This window comes from Curcuma longa, chromosome 21 (genome assembly GCF_044706935.1).
Source record: "Curcuma longa cultivar G26 ecotype Majalengka, Jawa Barat chromosome 21, ITB_CL_G26_1.1, whole genome shotgun sequence".
Classification (NCBI taxonomy): domain Eukaryota; kingdom Viridiplantae; phylum Streptophyta; class Magnoliopsida; order Zingiberales; family Zingiberaceae; genus Curcuma; species Curcuma longa.
In genome coordinates this window covers 10,252,987-10,265,984 of record NC_133881.1, presented here as the reverse complement: position 1 = coordinate 10,265,984, position 12,998 = coordinate 10,252,987, and the positions used below count along the sequence as shown (strand labels likewise).

The following is a 12,998-nucleotide window of genomic DNA, read 5'->3' as shown; positions in this document are numbered from 1 at the left end:
ATTTATGAAGTAGATGGTCATTAAAAAAATAAATTCAGAAACTTTTCGCTCAACTAAAAAGTGTTTTCCATCCTATACAAAACATATAACTGGGATCTTCTTAATTGTGAGGGCGACACAGATTTAAATGGCAAGGAAAAGGGGGAAAAAAGTCTGCTCAAAACATCCTCACATTTTTAAAGCTCGAAAATGAACAAGTCAAAAGCTCAATCTGATGATGGTGCTGGATTACTTCCATCGCCTCTCTTGCCAAATCTATTGGCAATTCTTGGTTCAGATCGGATGTCCCACACCTGAGAACGAGAGAAAAAAGAACTGTTTGGTTTTGTTTCTTTGGGGAGAAATTTAAAAAGAAATGGATGGGTAAAGAAATGGAATGACTGATGTAAATGTAAATGTAAATGTAAATGAAGAGGATAGAAATTAACTTTCTACCCAATCTTGGGCATATAGATTAATAAAGGAGAAATGTTTAAATTCCTTTTTTTTTAAATATCCACCTTTCCGCTTTATTCGTCAAAGGAAACAATTGAAAGATGATCTTATTAGTTTAAAGAAACAGAGGCTTCAAGTAAATAATAGAGTAATTACTTCTTTTGAAGTGTTGTTTACTTACTTCCAATTTCCCTTTAGAACCTCCAATAGCTAACAAGAAAGGGCAATCATCTGAAAAGGCTATAGAGAATATTGCACCCTGAAACAGATAATATTCGGCATTAGGTTATGAAGTACCAGTAAATGCTAGTAACACAAGCTTTGGTATAAACCAAATATTTTCTAAATTTTGAGAGTTAAAGTGAATTTTTCACCTATTCGACAGGAGAGACTTAGATTGGATAATTATACTTGAATAGAAAGGCAAAATGAATCAAATTTTCCATTTCTGATATAGGAGCGGAGCTGTCTTATAATCCATAAATTCTCAAGCACTAAATTGTTTGAGAAAACTTACCGCCTTGAATTTCTGAGATACAATGCACGAAGGTTGATTGTTTGACACGTCCCACAATTTCACCTGTGTCATCGAATTTGTCATCAGCAGAGATTTTCATATTGCAAATGAGAAGGGAAAGAAAACCACCCCATACCGTTTTATCTGTTGAACCCGTAGCAAGGAGCTGCACAATGGTATTTCAACAGGTCAGTCAACTAAACTTAAAAACTCTTTCATAAGCAGAGTCGAAACTAGAAGCATACATTTGGAGCAGCAGGATTGAAGGAGATTGAAGTAACAGGTTTATCATGAGCCTTAAGTGTGAAAGTTGGCTTGGAACTGGAGCTGGAGTCTGACAAAGCCCGGATGTCGAAACCTTGAACAGTGCCATCGTTAAGACTCGCCTGAAACACATCGGACAGGCCACAACTCTTAGAATCCAGGACTAAAACAGCTCAATCAGGCAGTTCAAGAGTAGTAATAGATAGCTACTGACAATGAAATCACAATGGAAATGGCTTTAAAAGGGAAATCACCAACCCTTCAACTTCCAAAGTTTCAATAGTCAACAATCACCAGTAATATATCATAAACTCACCACAAATGTGTGCTCTGAGGGTGGGTTCCATGCTAAACTCTCAACATCAGATGTGACAGACCATTCGTTGCAGACTTGAGAGCTTGATCTCATATCCATCTGCAATTCATAGGAAATGAACATTATTCATCAAGTTATAGTACACCAAGAGAGAAAGTTATAGTACCAAGAGAGAAATTCCTTTTAACCAAAAATATTTTGCAGTTTACAAAAAGAAACTCAAAATCACAATGCCACAGAGAAAACCATGATGAAGCAAGGAGAAAAGGTCCATTGGAGAGGTCTCAAGACCCTGAGCATTCAACCCCAAACTGATCAGTATTATTGTGATAATGCCCACTCTAATACTTAGCACTGCTGTTTCTTAGACAGAAGGATAATGGCTGTATTTATGTATTTATCCAGGAAATGTGCAGAGTTCACATGCTTAGAGCTCTAATTCATCCGAAATATACACAGAGTTCACATGCTTAGAGCTCTATTTCATCCGAAATATACGCAGCATGTATTAATTAAAGCTCCCGCATCTTATTTACTTAGCTTAAGCCCAACAAATTACTAGAGGCTTAAGTCTTAACAGAGCCATTAAGTTAATCACAATAAGTTTGGTATACAAAAACGTCATACTTAATAATACATAAGATCAATGACATGAAAAGTTAGATATAGAGCTGAATTTCTTTTCCCCTCTTTTCATATGATAGCAAATCAGATAAAGCATGCACAATAAATAAGTTGGAAAACTGTGCGGGCATAAATCAGAAATACATGACTAGGTTTATGTCTAGTGTCATCCCAATGCATATGTATAGTCCCGGAAACAAGTCAATTGTGCCTTGACCTTCAACTTCCCTAAGAAATTTCTGTTGAGTCTTTTAATTATTTGGTATTTTCTGTTTTAAATAGTTAAGAAGAGTATAAGCAGAGTTATCAAGTGGCTAAAACTCTTTTCTACGGCCAAGAGATCCAAATCACTCAAACAAATGAAGGGGAAGTTTCAACAAGAAAGTGGGAAAAATCTGACAGCAATACTATTTCAGGCTTTATTTGCAGGATGTATGGATTATAGGTAAGCTATTCCATTTTGTGAATAGTACAATATTCATTAGTTGACCTCAATCCTTCTAATAGCTTATCACTAAGCCTCTTTTAGTTGATGATTCATGCAAACTTATGTATCATAGGCAATATTAAGATGAAAGACATCTGATATTATGAGAAAGATTTCTTATCCATTACCACAGCAACTGATGGATCAAAAGAACCACTGATAAGTATTTCAGGTGAATGTCGATTCCATGCAACTGCTTGGACCTGAAGCAACAGTGTAGTTATTAGTTTATTTTGCTGAAAATCTTAACAATCTTAATTTTAAGTTATGATGCAAAACGAAGCATGAAATCATACAGCACCAATACTTCACCACAATGGCAAGCAAAAACAACAAAAATAAATAAATAAATAGATGCAATAGTTTGATACTTGTATCAAACAGTGATGATTCCGCAAGAGAATTGATTAACTGCAATAAATTTAAGGGCAACGTGCATAAAAGAAACTAATTGAATTTTATTTTAAAAAAAAACAATCTCAACAATCTGGAAGGGATTTGAAAGCAGATTAAAATCATTATTTTATTCTTTCACAATGTAAACTTAGTTACCTTATCTTTATGATGCTCAACAGTTACAGCACATTTGCCAGTAACTACATCCCATATCTTCACAGTTTTGTCTGCACTTGCACTAGCTAGAACATTCCTGAGATTCAATGCACAAATCTTCTTGTAAGACCCACAAGCTTGTACAACACAATCAAATAACATTTTTAGGGACCGAAGCTCACCTCACTTCCTTATTCCATGCAAGCCCAAGTACAGAGTCCCTATGACTATTTTTTTTGTATTTGACCGAGGTCTACACATTACAATCAAGAAAGCAAATAAACAACAGCATGAGATGCTGCTACAAATATCATTTTATAGGATAGATGTGAAACATTAGCAGACAATCTACATAAGAGAATTTTGAGATACATAAGCTGAAAATTTGCACAGGTATCTTAAAATAATTGAAGAACAATGTTTATATAAATACCACAGCAATGAGTACAATTAGGGACCACTAGTAGTTATTTTGAACTTTCAGAGGAGATAAACAAAAAGCACAATAAGAGGGCACTAGACAACATATTATTCTACTTAGTCTATAAGTTATATAACTTTCATTCTACATAGCTATAAGAGTTTGAAGCAATTTGAAGCCTGCAATTATAGTATTACAATACAGTTCACTCCAGAACAACGAACCTTTTTCCCTGTTTTCTTCTTTCTCGAGACACCCCCTAGGACCATAAAAGGTTGAACTTCATCAACCTGTCAAAATTAAATTAGGATGTGTAAATAGCTTATCAACTTTATTCCAAACAAGATAAAATTAATATAAGGAATCTACTAATGGTAACACAGAATACATACAAGATCAAGGTCCCATATCTCAATAGCAGGCTCCATGGAGCCAACAGCTATGAAATTGCCTACAGAAATCGACACAATGCAAAAGAACAGACAAAATTATTCAACCTGCGTAATTGGAAAAGCAAAATTCCAACATAGAAGTAAAAGAAACAGTTACCTTTATCATCACCTTTAAGGCTACAATCTAACCATGCCATGCAGAGGGGAAAAGCTGGAAGGATTATGTCATGATGAACATACATATTTGAATCTCCATCCTCTGATTCTTCACAAATCCAAACCTGCTAAATGAACCATTTTAGATGAGCTAATCATGCAAACCTTTAGTCTAAATAAGCATCTTAAATATCTTTCCAGTCTTAATACAAACTCACTTTCTGTTGTTATGAAGTAATCCTAATATGCGAAAGCATTTATATAATGCACATATAGATATATCAGGAGAGTCTTTTTTTCTTACTTTCTTTTGCCTCAAAAAAACAATGCAAAAAACAAGAACATCCCCAAATAAGGCCATCAGTTTGCAGGACATCAATGATGTGGATTTTAATAAGACTTTCTTGGTGGGTTTCATCTAAGAACCAACCATCTACCCATCTTATGGAAAGATCGAGCTATCAAACAACCTGACCACTATCAGTATCAAAACAGCTAGGGTAATAGCAATTCAGGCCTGAGATATAGCTCATACCTTCACTCACAAATATCAATGCCATTCATCTTAATTATTTATTTCTTAATCAAGTATCATAGTGGTTAAGAGGACAACAAACACAGCAAGATCTTAGAAACAATATTAAAAACAAGTGCAATACATGCCTCAAGATGACTGACTTCATCTTCATTTCTTGCACAGACTATAACTGCATCAGTTGGTTGTATGGTCATATCTTCTATCTCATCATCGTCGTCGTCGTCATCATCATCATCCTAGTCAATATATTAAGTGAAACCATTATTTGAATTCTCCTTTAGAGAAACAAAGAAACATAGTTTTCCAGTTAAAATTGTTTGACTCACATCCTTGTTCTGCAGATAAGGGTCCATATCATTACTTGGATAGTAACTGTTACCTAGACCAGTACTAAATAGCTCGATTCCTGGCATATTAAAATGTATAAGTGGAAACAAATTTCAATTCTTAACTTTGCTAAGATTATTGAAGAGAATTAGGTACCGTCATCCTCCTCATCATAATGATCCATGTCAAGTTCTCGAAGTCCATCAGCTATATCAGGGAAACAACTAGAACTCTTATCCCCTTTGTTAGACAAAGCTTTAGCTGCAGCCAATGCATGCACTACCTCATCTTCTTCTATGGAAGCATCGACATCCATATCCTCTCCTTCCTCTACATCACTGTCTCCACTGCACAATCATCATTACTACTGGATTAAGGCTTCCCATTTACAAGGTGCATAATTAAATTATGTAGAAGTTTATAAAAGGAATAAAAAGTCAAATTCTAAAAGAAATTACCTTTTTTCCAATGCTCCTGTTCTCAAAATCTCCTCAATTTCTTCTTTAGAGGGTGGTTCAACCACCACAGGGGAGACCTTAGAAGCTCCCTTTGGTACCCAACTAATTGCAGATATCATTTTATCGCCAAGATAGTTGAGCAAGGGCAATGAGATCAATTAAGCAGCAACCTCAGGCCTTTGAACCTAAGTAGGTTGTGAAGTAGAGATTGTCTAGATGGGTGGTAGAGGGGAGATAGCCACAGTGAGGAGAGGAAGGTCTCTGGCCAAGAAGGAGAGGAGGAGGATGCGCGGCACACGTTCTATCTAAAAGTCCTACAAAATTTTAAAGTTTGTTAGATCCTGCATTCAAATATAAGATTGGCTCACAACTTTGTGATATATTTCATAATAATCTTTCCTCATGATTCATAAAAATATAAATTGATTTTATTTAATTTTGCCCCTAAATTAAATAAGATGGTATCATATTAAAATGATTAGATAATTTAACTCATTTGATCTTTGTCTAAAGCATATTAGTTAACATATTTAAAATATTAATCATTAACAAGTTAGTTAGAGAACTGTTTTGTTATAGTATATATCTACATTGCTCTTGATAGCACTAATAACATTATAAAAAAAATTAAAAAATGTAGAAATGAAAATTCCAGAAAGATACTATAATCACAATCACTGGATAAGTACAAGTAGGACCAATTTGGCCTTTTAACTCAAGCAACTAACTGGTGAAAACAATCATTCTGAGCAGCAGCAGTCTGTGATTGAGCAACAGTGCAAAATGCAAAATGCAATAAGTAAACATATCCAGTCTAATCAACATTCACAACCATGAACAACTTTTTTTTTCCACTCAATGAGTTAGATCCAACTGCTTAATTTAGCTGTTGAAAACTTCGATTGATCAAATACAAAGATCACCTTTCGTGCACGAAGACGTCTAATCAATCAAGGAGACCACATGCTATAAGAAAATGGTGGTAAGAGTCTACCCCAATTGGTTAGCTTGTTTCAAACCATATAGTGTTACGACCCGGAGGTGTCGTTCCCGAACATCGGGAGGTACCTCACTCGGTGACAATGTAATAAAGGAACCAGTACAAGACTCATCCATACATTGTAATTATAATAACCAGAATAAAAGTTCATACAACATCAAACTAAAATAACCCAACCCGAAAGCCGCACGTCAAGGTCTCGGAGCAACTCTAAAGAACAACTGAGCCAAGTTAATATCAACTCTGTGCTTGCAAATCTGGAAGTCATATAAGGTAGACAGTTAGCCAAAGGCTAAGTGGGCAATCAGAAAGGATGTGCATGAATGCAATCTTAATTAAGAAGCCAAGGAATTAGAGTGGGTATTCTTGTACAGTTCTCCATTAGTACATAGTATAATATATATATATATATATATATATATATATATATCTCTATTTATCATTCTCTTCATTTCTTGTCATATGAAAATCAAGTAATATTACTATTAGTTATCATCACCAATAATCTCAATATGCTCAAATATTATGAATAGTATCAACAGTTATATCATTAATTAAAAAGTGCATAACATGAGCCGATATCCTCAGAGTGTAGAAATAACTCATATATATGTAAGCTAACAGCCTCCTCAGAATATACTGTCGCATACGTTATCAAACGTACGAGCTTTCTCTCTAGCCCTCACCGGTGGAAGACAAGTTAAACACTGACCGTGGCCTCTGCTCTACCACAATAATATGTGATCGGTCAGTGCTCTGGACCGAGGGCTACATCACGCTACCACTCCTCAGGTGTACGGTCTAGTGCTCTGGTAAAACTCTGGTATAAAACTAGGCTCTTAATTAACACCTTTTAATATTTATTATTTTCTCTTATCTCATTTCTTGTTATACATCTTTTTCATCGATTATCATCAATATTCCATTCTCAGTATGTATATTCATCATTTGGTCTAAACGACCAACTCGAATTAAATTACATATTGTTCATGCATTTAGATATCATAATCAGGTTTGCAAGTAAAGGTAAGTATCAACAGGTAAAAGCTAAGTATCAACTGAATAAAAGATTAACAGCAAGAACTAAAATAAATCAAACAATGTAATGATAAATATCAATAGGCAGAATAAATCAGAGTATCTATTAAATTTTGAAAACACTCTTTCCCATTTTAATTACCCCCAGATGAATCCCATGTGTGAACAAGAAAGTAAATCAATTATTTTTACCCTTTTATGATTTAGTTATTTTCCCTATTTCAGTATTTTAAATATCACTTTAACTCCCTCTTTGAAAATAGGTGTATAGGTATGCATAATCCATTTTTACTCTATTTATTCATGCACAAAAATATATAAGAGTCAAAGGACAAAATGTACCCACATTTGTGTCTACCAAGCTCCGAGTGTTAGCAGATCAGCGTGCTCCACTCGAATCAGTATCTACTCAAATAATTAAAATATTACCCTATAAGAATAATAACTACAAAATCTAAATCTATCTTAATAAGGGAACAATCGAACTTAAAATCCCATCCCAGAATACTAAATCGGATGTACAGGGAACAATCTAACCTACTACGGTATCCTAAGAAAAACCCAACTCCCAAATCGAAATTCCATACCTCCTTCACGTGATATAATCTGGGAGGACCTTGCGCGTGAGTTTCCAGAGAATGGGTGTGGCGTGTGGCGCGAGGACAACGACTTTAGGGGACGGTGGAGGCTGCCGCTGGTTGGAACAAGCAGAGAGCAAAAGGGGAAAGAAGAGAAGCAGGTTCTTTGTCGAAGCAGGCGGTCGGCAGCGGCAGTCGACAGGCAGCGTCGCTGCTGGCAACGGCGATCGTGGGCGGTCAAAAGGGCGAAAGGCAACGGCGTCGCGGGCGCTGGCAGCGACGTCGCGACACAGCGAAACAGGGGTGTTGCTGCTACGGAAGGAGGCGGCGACCTGCGTTGCGGCGGCGAGGAGAGAAAGAGGGCGGCGGGCGTATGTGAGATCAGGGTTTAAGTACACAGAGAAAAATTACACTTTCGCCCCTATCTTTTACAAAATCATACAACCATCCAATGTCAACGTGACGACGGTGAGACGGGAAACTGAGAACCCAACGGGCCGTTCCCGGGCTGGCACAGCCCAGGCCCATCGCGCTCTTTTTATTTTTCAGCCAAAATATATTAAAAATACTAAAATAGCTTCATTTATTAATATTCTTGAATATTGGTCATCCATACAATTTTATTGCTTTGCTTACTTCTAATGCATTCATCCATGCACATACACGATCGATTAATTATGGTGGAGTGTTCTTGTTCTTCTTCAACACAATGACAATGTTGGATATATTACAGTTCGTGAGCTTTTCTTCAAGAATGCTCCTTGAAGCTTTTTCAGCGAGCCTTTCATATAGTTCATCGAGGATGGCATCCCCAAAGTGATGGGCAACCACGGATTCAGTCCCGGCACGAAAAGTCTTTGCGGCCATCTTCCCATCTCGTACACTGTCAATCTCTACGGTGATATCGTGATACTCAAGCCATTTGAAGCTCAGCAAGTGTGCTTGTTCTATATGGAATGAACTTTCAGTGAGAATTATCGACTTCACTTCCTCCAACAATGGCGCGTAGAAGGGAATGTAGAAAGCATCCAATTTAGCTTTTGAAATGATCCCCTTTTCGGCCATCGCATTAAGGGAATCGGCTAATAGTTCAGAAAGGAGGCTGAGCATGTCGCCTTCTACATCATCTCTTCCGGGAAATGTTAACAATGCTCCTCCTCCAACACTTAGTTCTTCAAAACGAGACTTGATAAATATCGAAAAATCTCTTTGAAATTGGTCTCGATATGCTTTTACCATCCAAGGGGGGCTAGTCCTTGTGATGTAAATACTTTCTTTGCTGTCTGAGATACATTGTGTGTTCTCAAGTTCTTTAGGAACCTAGAATTTTATGTTTTTCAACAATTAAAAATAAGAATATCGATCTATATATTTCGACAGAAGAAGAAGAAGAAGTTAATTAGGTGACCTGAGATAACCAATGGAGACTGGTGGAAGAGTGAAAGAAATGAACAGTTGAAGAAGGCAATAGTCTCCTATGAAAAGACCCTGAAACAGCTGCAACATAATACGGTATCAGTGAATTCCCTCTTTCTTCTTTAAACTTCTTTTTGAACTCTCTTCCAACGTTTGAAAAACACTGTTGAAATCATTCGATGGAAGGTCATTCAAGATGAACTGGATTTGTAGACGTGTCTCAGTCTCATCCTCCTCCTCTGACTGTTTATGCAATTTACTGATAATATCAAGAACTTGAGAGATCACTAAAAAGGTGTTTGGGTCCGAAGAGCAACCGAGGTCGACGATACTAATTCTCTCAAGGGGCAGTGTCTTGTACATTTGCTCTATGGCATTCTCCAACATGGATTTTGTCATAAGTATTACCCTTCTCTGAACACAAACACATAAATCAGTATATTCAGAAACCGAATAAGATGGAGAAAAAGTTAGTTAAAGTATCAAAACTAACTTGGGACGAAGAATTAGCGGCATAGCTATGTTCTCCATCCCCTCCAACCATTCGAAGTGTCCTTTCAACCTCTCCTTGCATGACCTCCATGTTTCTAGCTCTTTAAGTAGCTCTGTATGTACAATATAATGAATGTATGACATGAGTTGATAGATTCTAAGCCTTGTTTTAAGTCGCGAAAATTAAACTAGATCTTAGAAAAGAAGAGAAGAAGGTACCGATCGATCTAATAGTCGTCTACGAAGCCACCAACTGAGACTGTCCTCTCTTTGTTGCTTGAGGCAAACCTTTATATAGACAATAAGCAAGTAACAACTAATAAACTCTTATAAGATATTAGGAAAAGTGATATAGATTTAATTTTGTGGAATTGATTGAATAGTTTGACAAACAAGAGGAATGAGTTTAGTTCAAGGATTGTAATTGAATCGAATAGGTTTTTCTATGCATGTGAATTAGAGTAGAAAGGTGTGATTGACACACAAATGATATATGATACTTATTTCTATCAAAAGGTTGAAAATTGAGAAATTGGTATAATAATATTCTTAAAAGATATTTAATCTTATTGAATTGGTTAACAATTAAAATTGTCTCATTGAAATTCTTTAGAAAAAAAGTGATATAGATTTAATTTTGTGGAATTGATTGAATAGTTTGACAAACAAGAGAAATGAATTTAGTTCAAGGATTATAATTGAATCGAACAAACTTTTCTATGCACGTGAATTAGAGTAGAAAAGGTACGATTGACATGCAAATGATATATGATACTTATTTCTATCAAAAAGTTGAAAATTAAGAAATTGATATAATAATATTACTAAAAGAAATTCAATTAACAATTAAAATTGTCTCATTGAAATTCTTTATAAAAAAAAGCAAGAGAGAAGACTAACGAGTGAAATTATATAGAAAAGAAAGAAGAAGAAGAAAAGACTAATAAGGAGCTAGATGTTGAATTTTAGTAAATTCAATCTTTAAGTTGGAATTGGAAGATTTATTTATGATATTTAACTACAACATTTCATACTCAAAAGGGGAGTGATACAAATTCTTCATTGCTTAAGGGATATCATTATAGTAGGCTACTTATTAACGTTTGCTTACTTACTTCTAATGCATGCATCCACATACATACATGATCGATTATCATGGAGCGTTCTTCTTCAACATAATGACAATATGAGATACAGTACAGTGATAAGAATGCTCCTATTTTCAGCAAGTCTTTCTTCAAGAATGCTCCTAGAAACATTTTCAGCAAGTCTTTCATATAGTTCATCAAGGATGGCCTCTCCGAAGTGATGGCCAAATAGAGATTCAGTCCCGGCACGAAAACTCTTTGTGACGTTCTTCGCAGCTTGTACAATGTCAGTCTCTGTGGTATCGCGATACTCGAGCGATTTGTGGGTTAGCAAGTGTGCTTGCTCTATGTGGAATGAGCTTTCACTGAGAATTATTGACTTCACTTCCTCCAACAATGGCGAATAGAATGGAATGTTGAAAGCATCCAGTTTAGCTTTTGAAATGATCCCCTAGTTTTTGAAATCATATAGTTTTCAATCCCATATTTATTTGTATCGTAGCAAATTCAAATGAGCAAGGGTACCTCTTCGGCCATTGCATTGAGGGAATCAGAAAATAGTTCAGCAAGGTGGATAATTGCGTCACTGTACTCGTCTGCATCTTCTCTTCCAGGAAATATTAACAATGCTCCTCCTCCAACACTTAATTCTTCAAAGCGAGCCTTGAGAAACATAGAGAAATCTCTTTGAAATTGTTCTCGATATGCTTCTACTATCCAAGGGGGGCTTGTCTTCGTGAAGTAAATATTTCCTCTGTTTTCTGAAATACCTTGTGCACTCTCAAGTTCTTTAGGAGCCTAAATAGTATTTTTAACAAACAATGGTAATCCATTTCGACAAAATTGATTAAAAAAATAAGCTGATTAGCTAACCTGAGATAGCCAATGGAGACTAGTGGAAGAGTGGAAGAAATGAACAGTTGAAGAAGGAAGAAGTCTCCTATGGAAAGACCCTGGAACAGCTGCAACGTAATATGGTATGAGTAGGTTTCCTCTTTCTTCCTTAATCTTCTTTCTGAACTCTTCCAGCGATTGAAAAACACTGTTGAAGTCATTCGATGGCAGGTCGTTCAAGATGAATTGGATTTCTGGAAGTGTCTCCTCCTTCGAGTGTTCGTGTAACTTACTGATGATGTCAAGAACCTGAGAGAGCACTAAAAGAGTGTTTGGGCCTGAAGAACAACCGAGGTCGACGATGGTGATTTGCTGCTGATCAACAAGCAGTGTCCTGCAAATTTGCTCTATGACGTTCTCCAATATGGATTTTGTCATAATAATTGTCTTTCTCTAAACGCAAACATGAACACATATATAGATCAATATATAAGATAACTAACTAAAGATTGCAAAGATCAAAATATGCAAAACTAACTTGAGCAGCAGAATTAGCGGCATAGCTATGTTCTCCATCCCCTCCGACCATTCGAAGTGTTTGTTCGAGCTCTCCTTTCTTAGTCTCCATGTTTCTTCTAGCTCTTTAAGTAGCTCTACAATATACAAGCCATAGCCATGTGTACAGTGAATGTAGTAGATTCTAAGCGATGTTTTAACTCAGAAAAAATTCCCCAAAAAGAAGAGAAGAAGATAACCGACCTTACAGTCTCTAGCACAGCCGCCAACTGAGACAGATTTTTGTGCTCTCTTTGGTTACGTTCTTGACTGACACAAACAAGCCTTACTTTATATAGCCAACAAGCAAGTGGCGACTAAGAAACTCTTGAAATATGTTAGCTAGGGTGGAATTTATATATCTAACAAGCAATTGATTGAATAAGTATTTCCATCGAATGGTTGAAAATCGAAATGTGTATTATAATATTATCGAAAGAAGTTTAAACTGGCTAAGGATGCATGGTTCTGTAGTCGTCCAAATCCAAGAGATGTCATTTTAGCTTGCAA

General features: G+C 36.1%; 2 protein-coding genes and 1 pseudogene across 2 annotated transcripts; all 3 read right to left on the bottom strand.

The window, feature by feature from the left end:
• Positions 1-20: 20 nt before the first annotated feature.
• LOC141814695 (uncharacterized) lies at positions 21-8,289 on the bottom strand. Its single transcript, XM_074702634.1, has 18 exons — positions 8,113-8,289; positions 7,872-7,930; positions 5,488-5,801; positions 5,186-5,376; positions 5,029-5,108; positions 4,828-4,938; positions 4,166-4,289; positions 4,009-4,067; positions 3,841-3,906; positions 3,378-3,448; positions 3,196-3,292; positions 2,772-2,846; positions 1,533-1,631; positions 1,198-1,338; positions 1,089-1,118; positions 953-1,015; positions 617-694; positions 21-293 (listed from the first exon to the last, which is right to left on the bottom strand). The coding sequence occupies exons 3-18, from the start codon at positions 5,604-5,606 to the stop codon at positions 207-209; spliced, it is 1,491 nt and encodes a 496-aa protein (XP_074558735.1). The 5' UTR covers positions 5,607-5,801; positions 7,872-7,930; positions 8,113-8,289; the 3' UTR covers positions 21-206.
• Positions 8,290-8,778: 489 nt separating this feature from the next.
• On the bottom strand, positions 8,779-10,318 carry LOC141814224 (anthranilate O-methyltransferase 3-like; annotated as a pseudogene).
• A 695-nt stretch (positions 10,319-11,013) lies between these two features.
• LOC141815259 (putative methyltransferase TCM_000168) lies at positions 11,014-12,779 on the bottom strand. Its single transcript, XM_074703173.1, is given in 6 exon segments — positions 11,014-11,233; positions 11,236-11,550; positions 11,625-11,897; positions 11,973-12,386; positions 12,472-12,586; positions 12,693-12,779. Coding segments are annotated over 5 exon segments (1,161 nt in total). The 5' UTR covers positions 12,562-12,586; positions 12,693-12,779; the 3' UTR covers positions 11,014-11,164.
• Positions 12,780-12,998: the final 219 nt, after the last annotated feature.

What these genes read in the sequence shown, in the direction of transcription:
- LOC141814695 (XM_074702634.1), bottom strand. Translation starts at nt 5,606, where the DNA reads ATGATATCTGCAATTAGTTGGGTACCAAAGGGAGCTTCTAAGGTCTCC. An exon ending in CCTTAAAGGTGATGATAAAG is followed by an intron (nt 4,068 to 4,165) that starts GTAACTGTTTCT and finishes CGATTTCTGTAG; the next exon opens with GCAATTTCATAGCTGTTGGC. An exon ending in AGAAGAAAACAGGGAAAAAG is followed by an intron (nt 3,449 to 3,840) that starts GTTCGTTGTTCT and finishes TGTAATGTGTAG; the next exon opens with ACCTCGGTCAAATACAAAAA.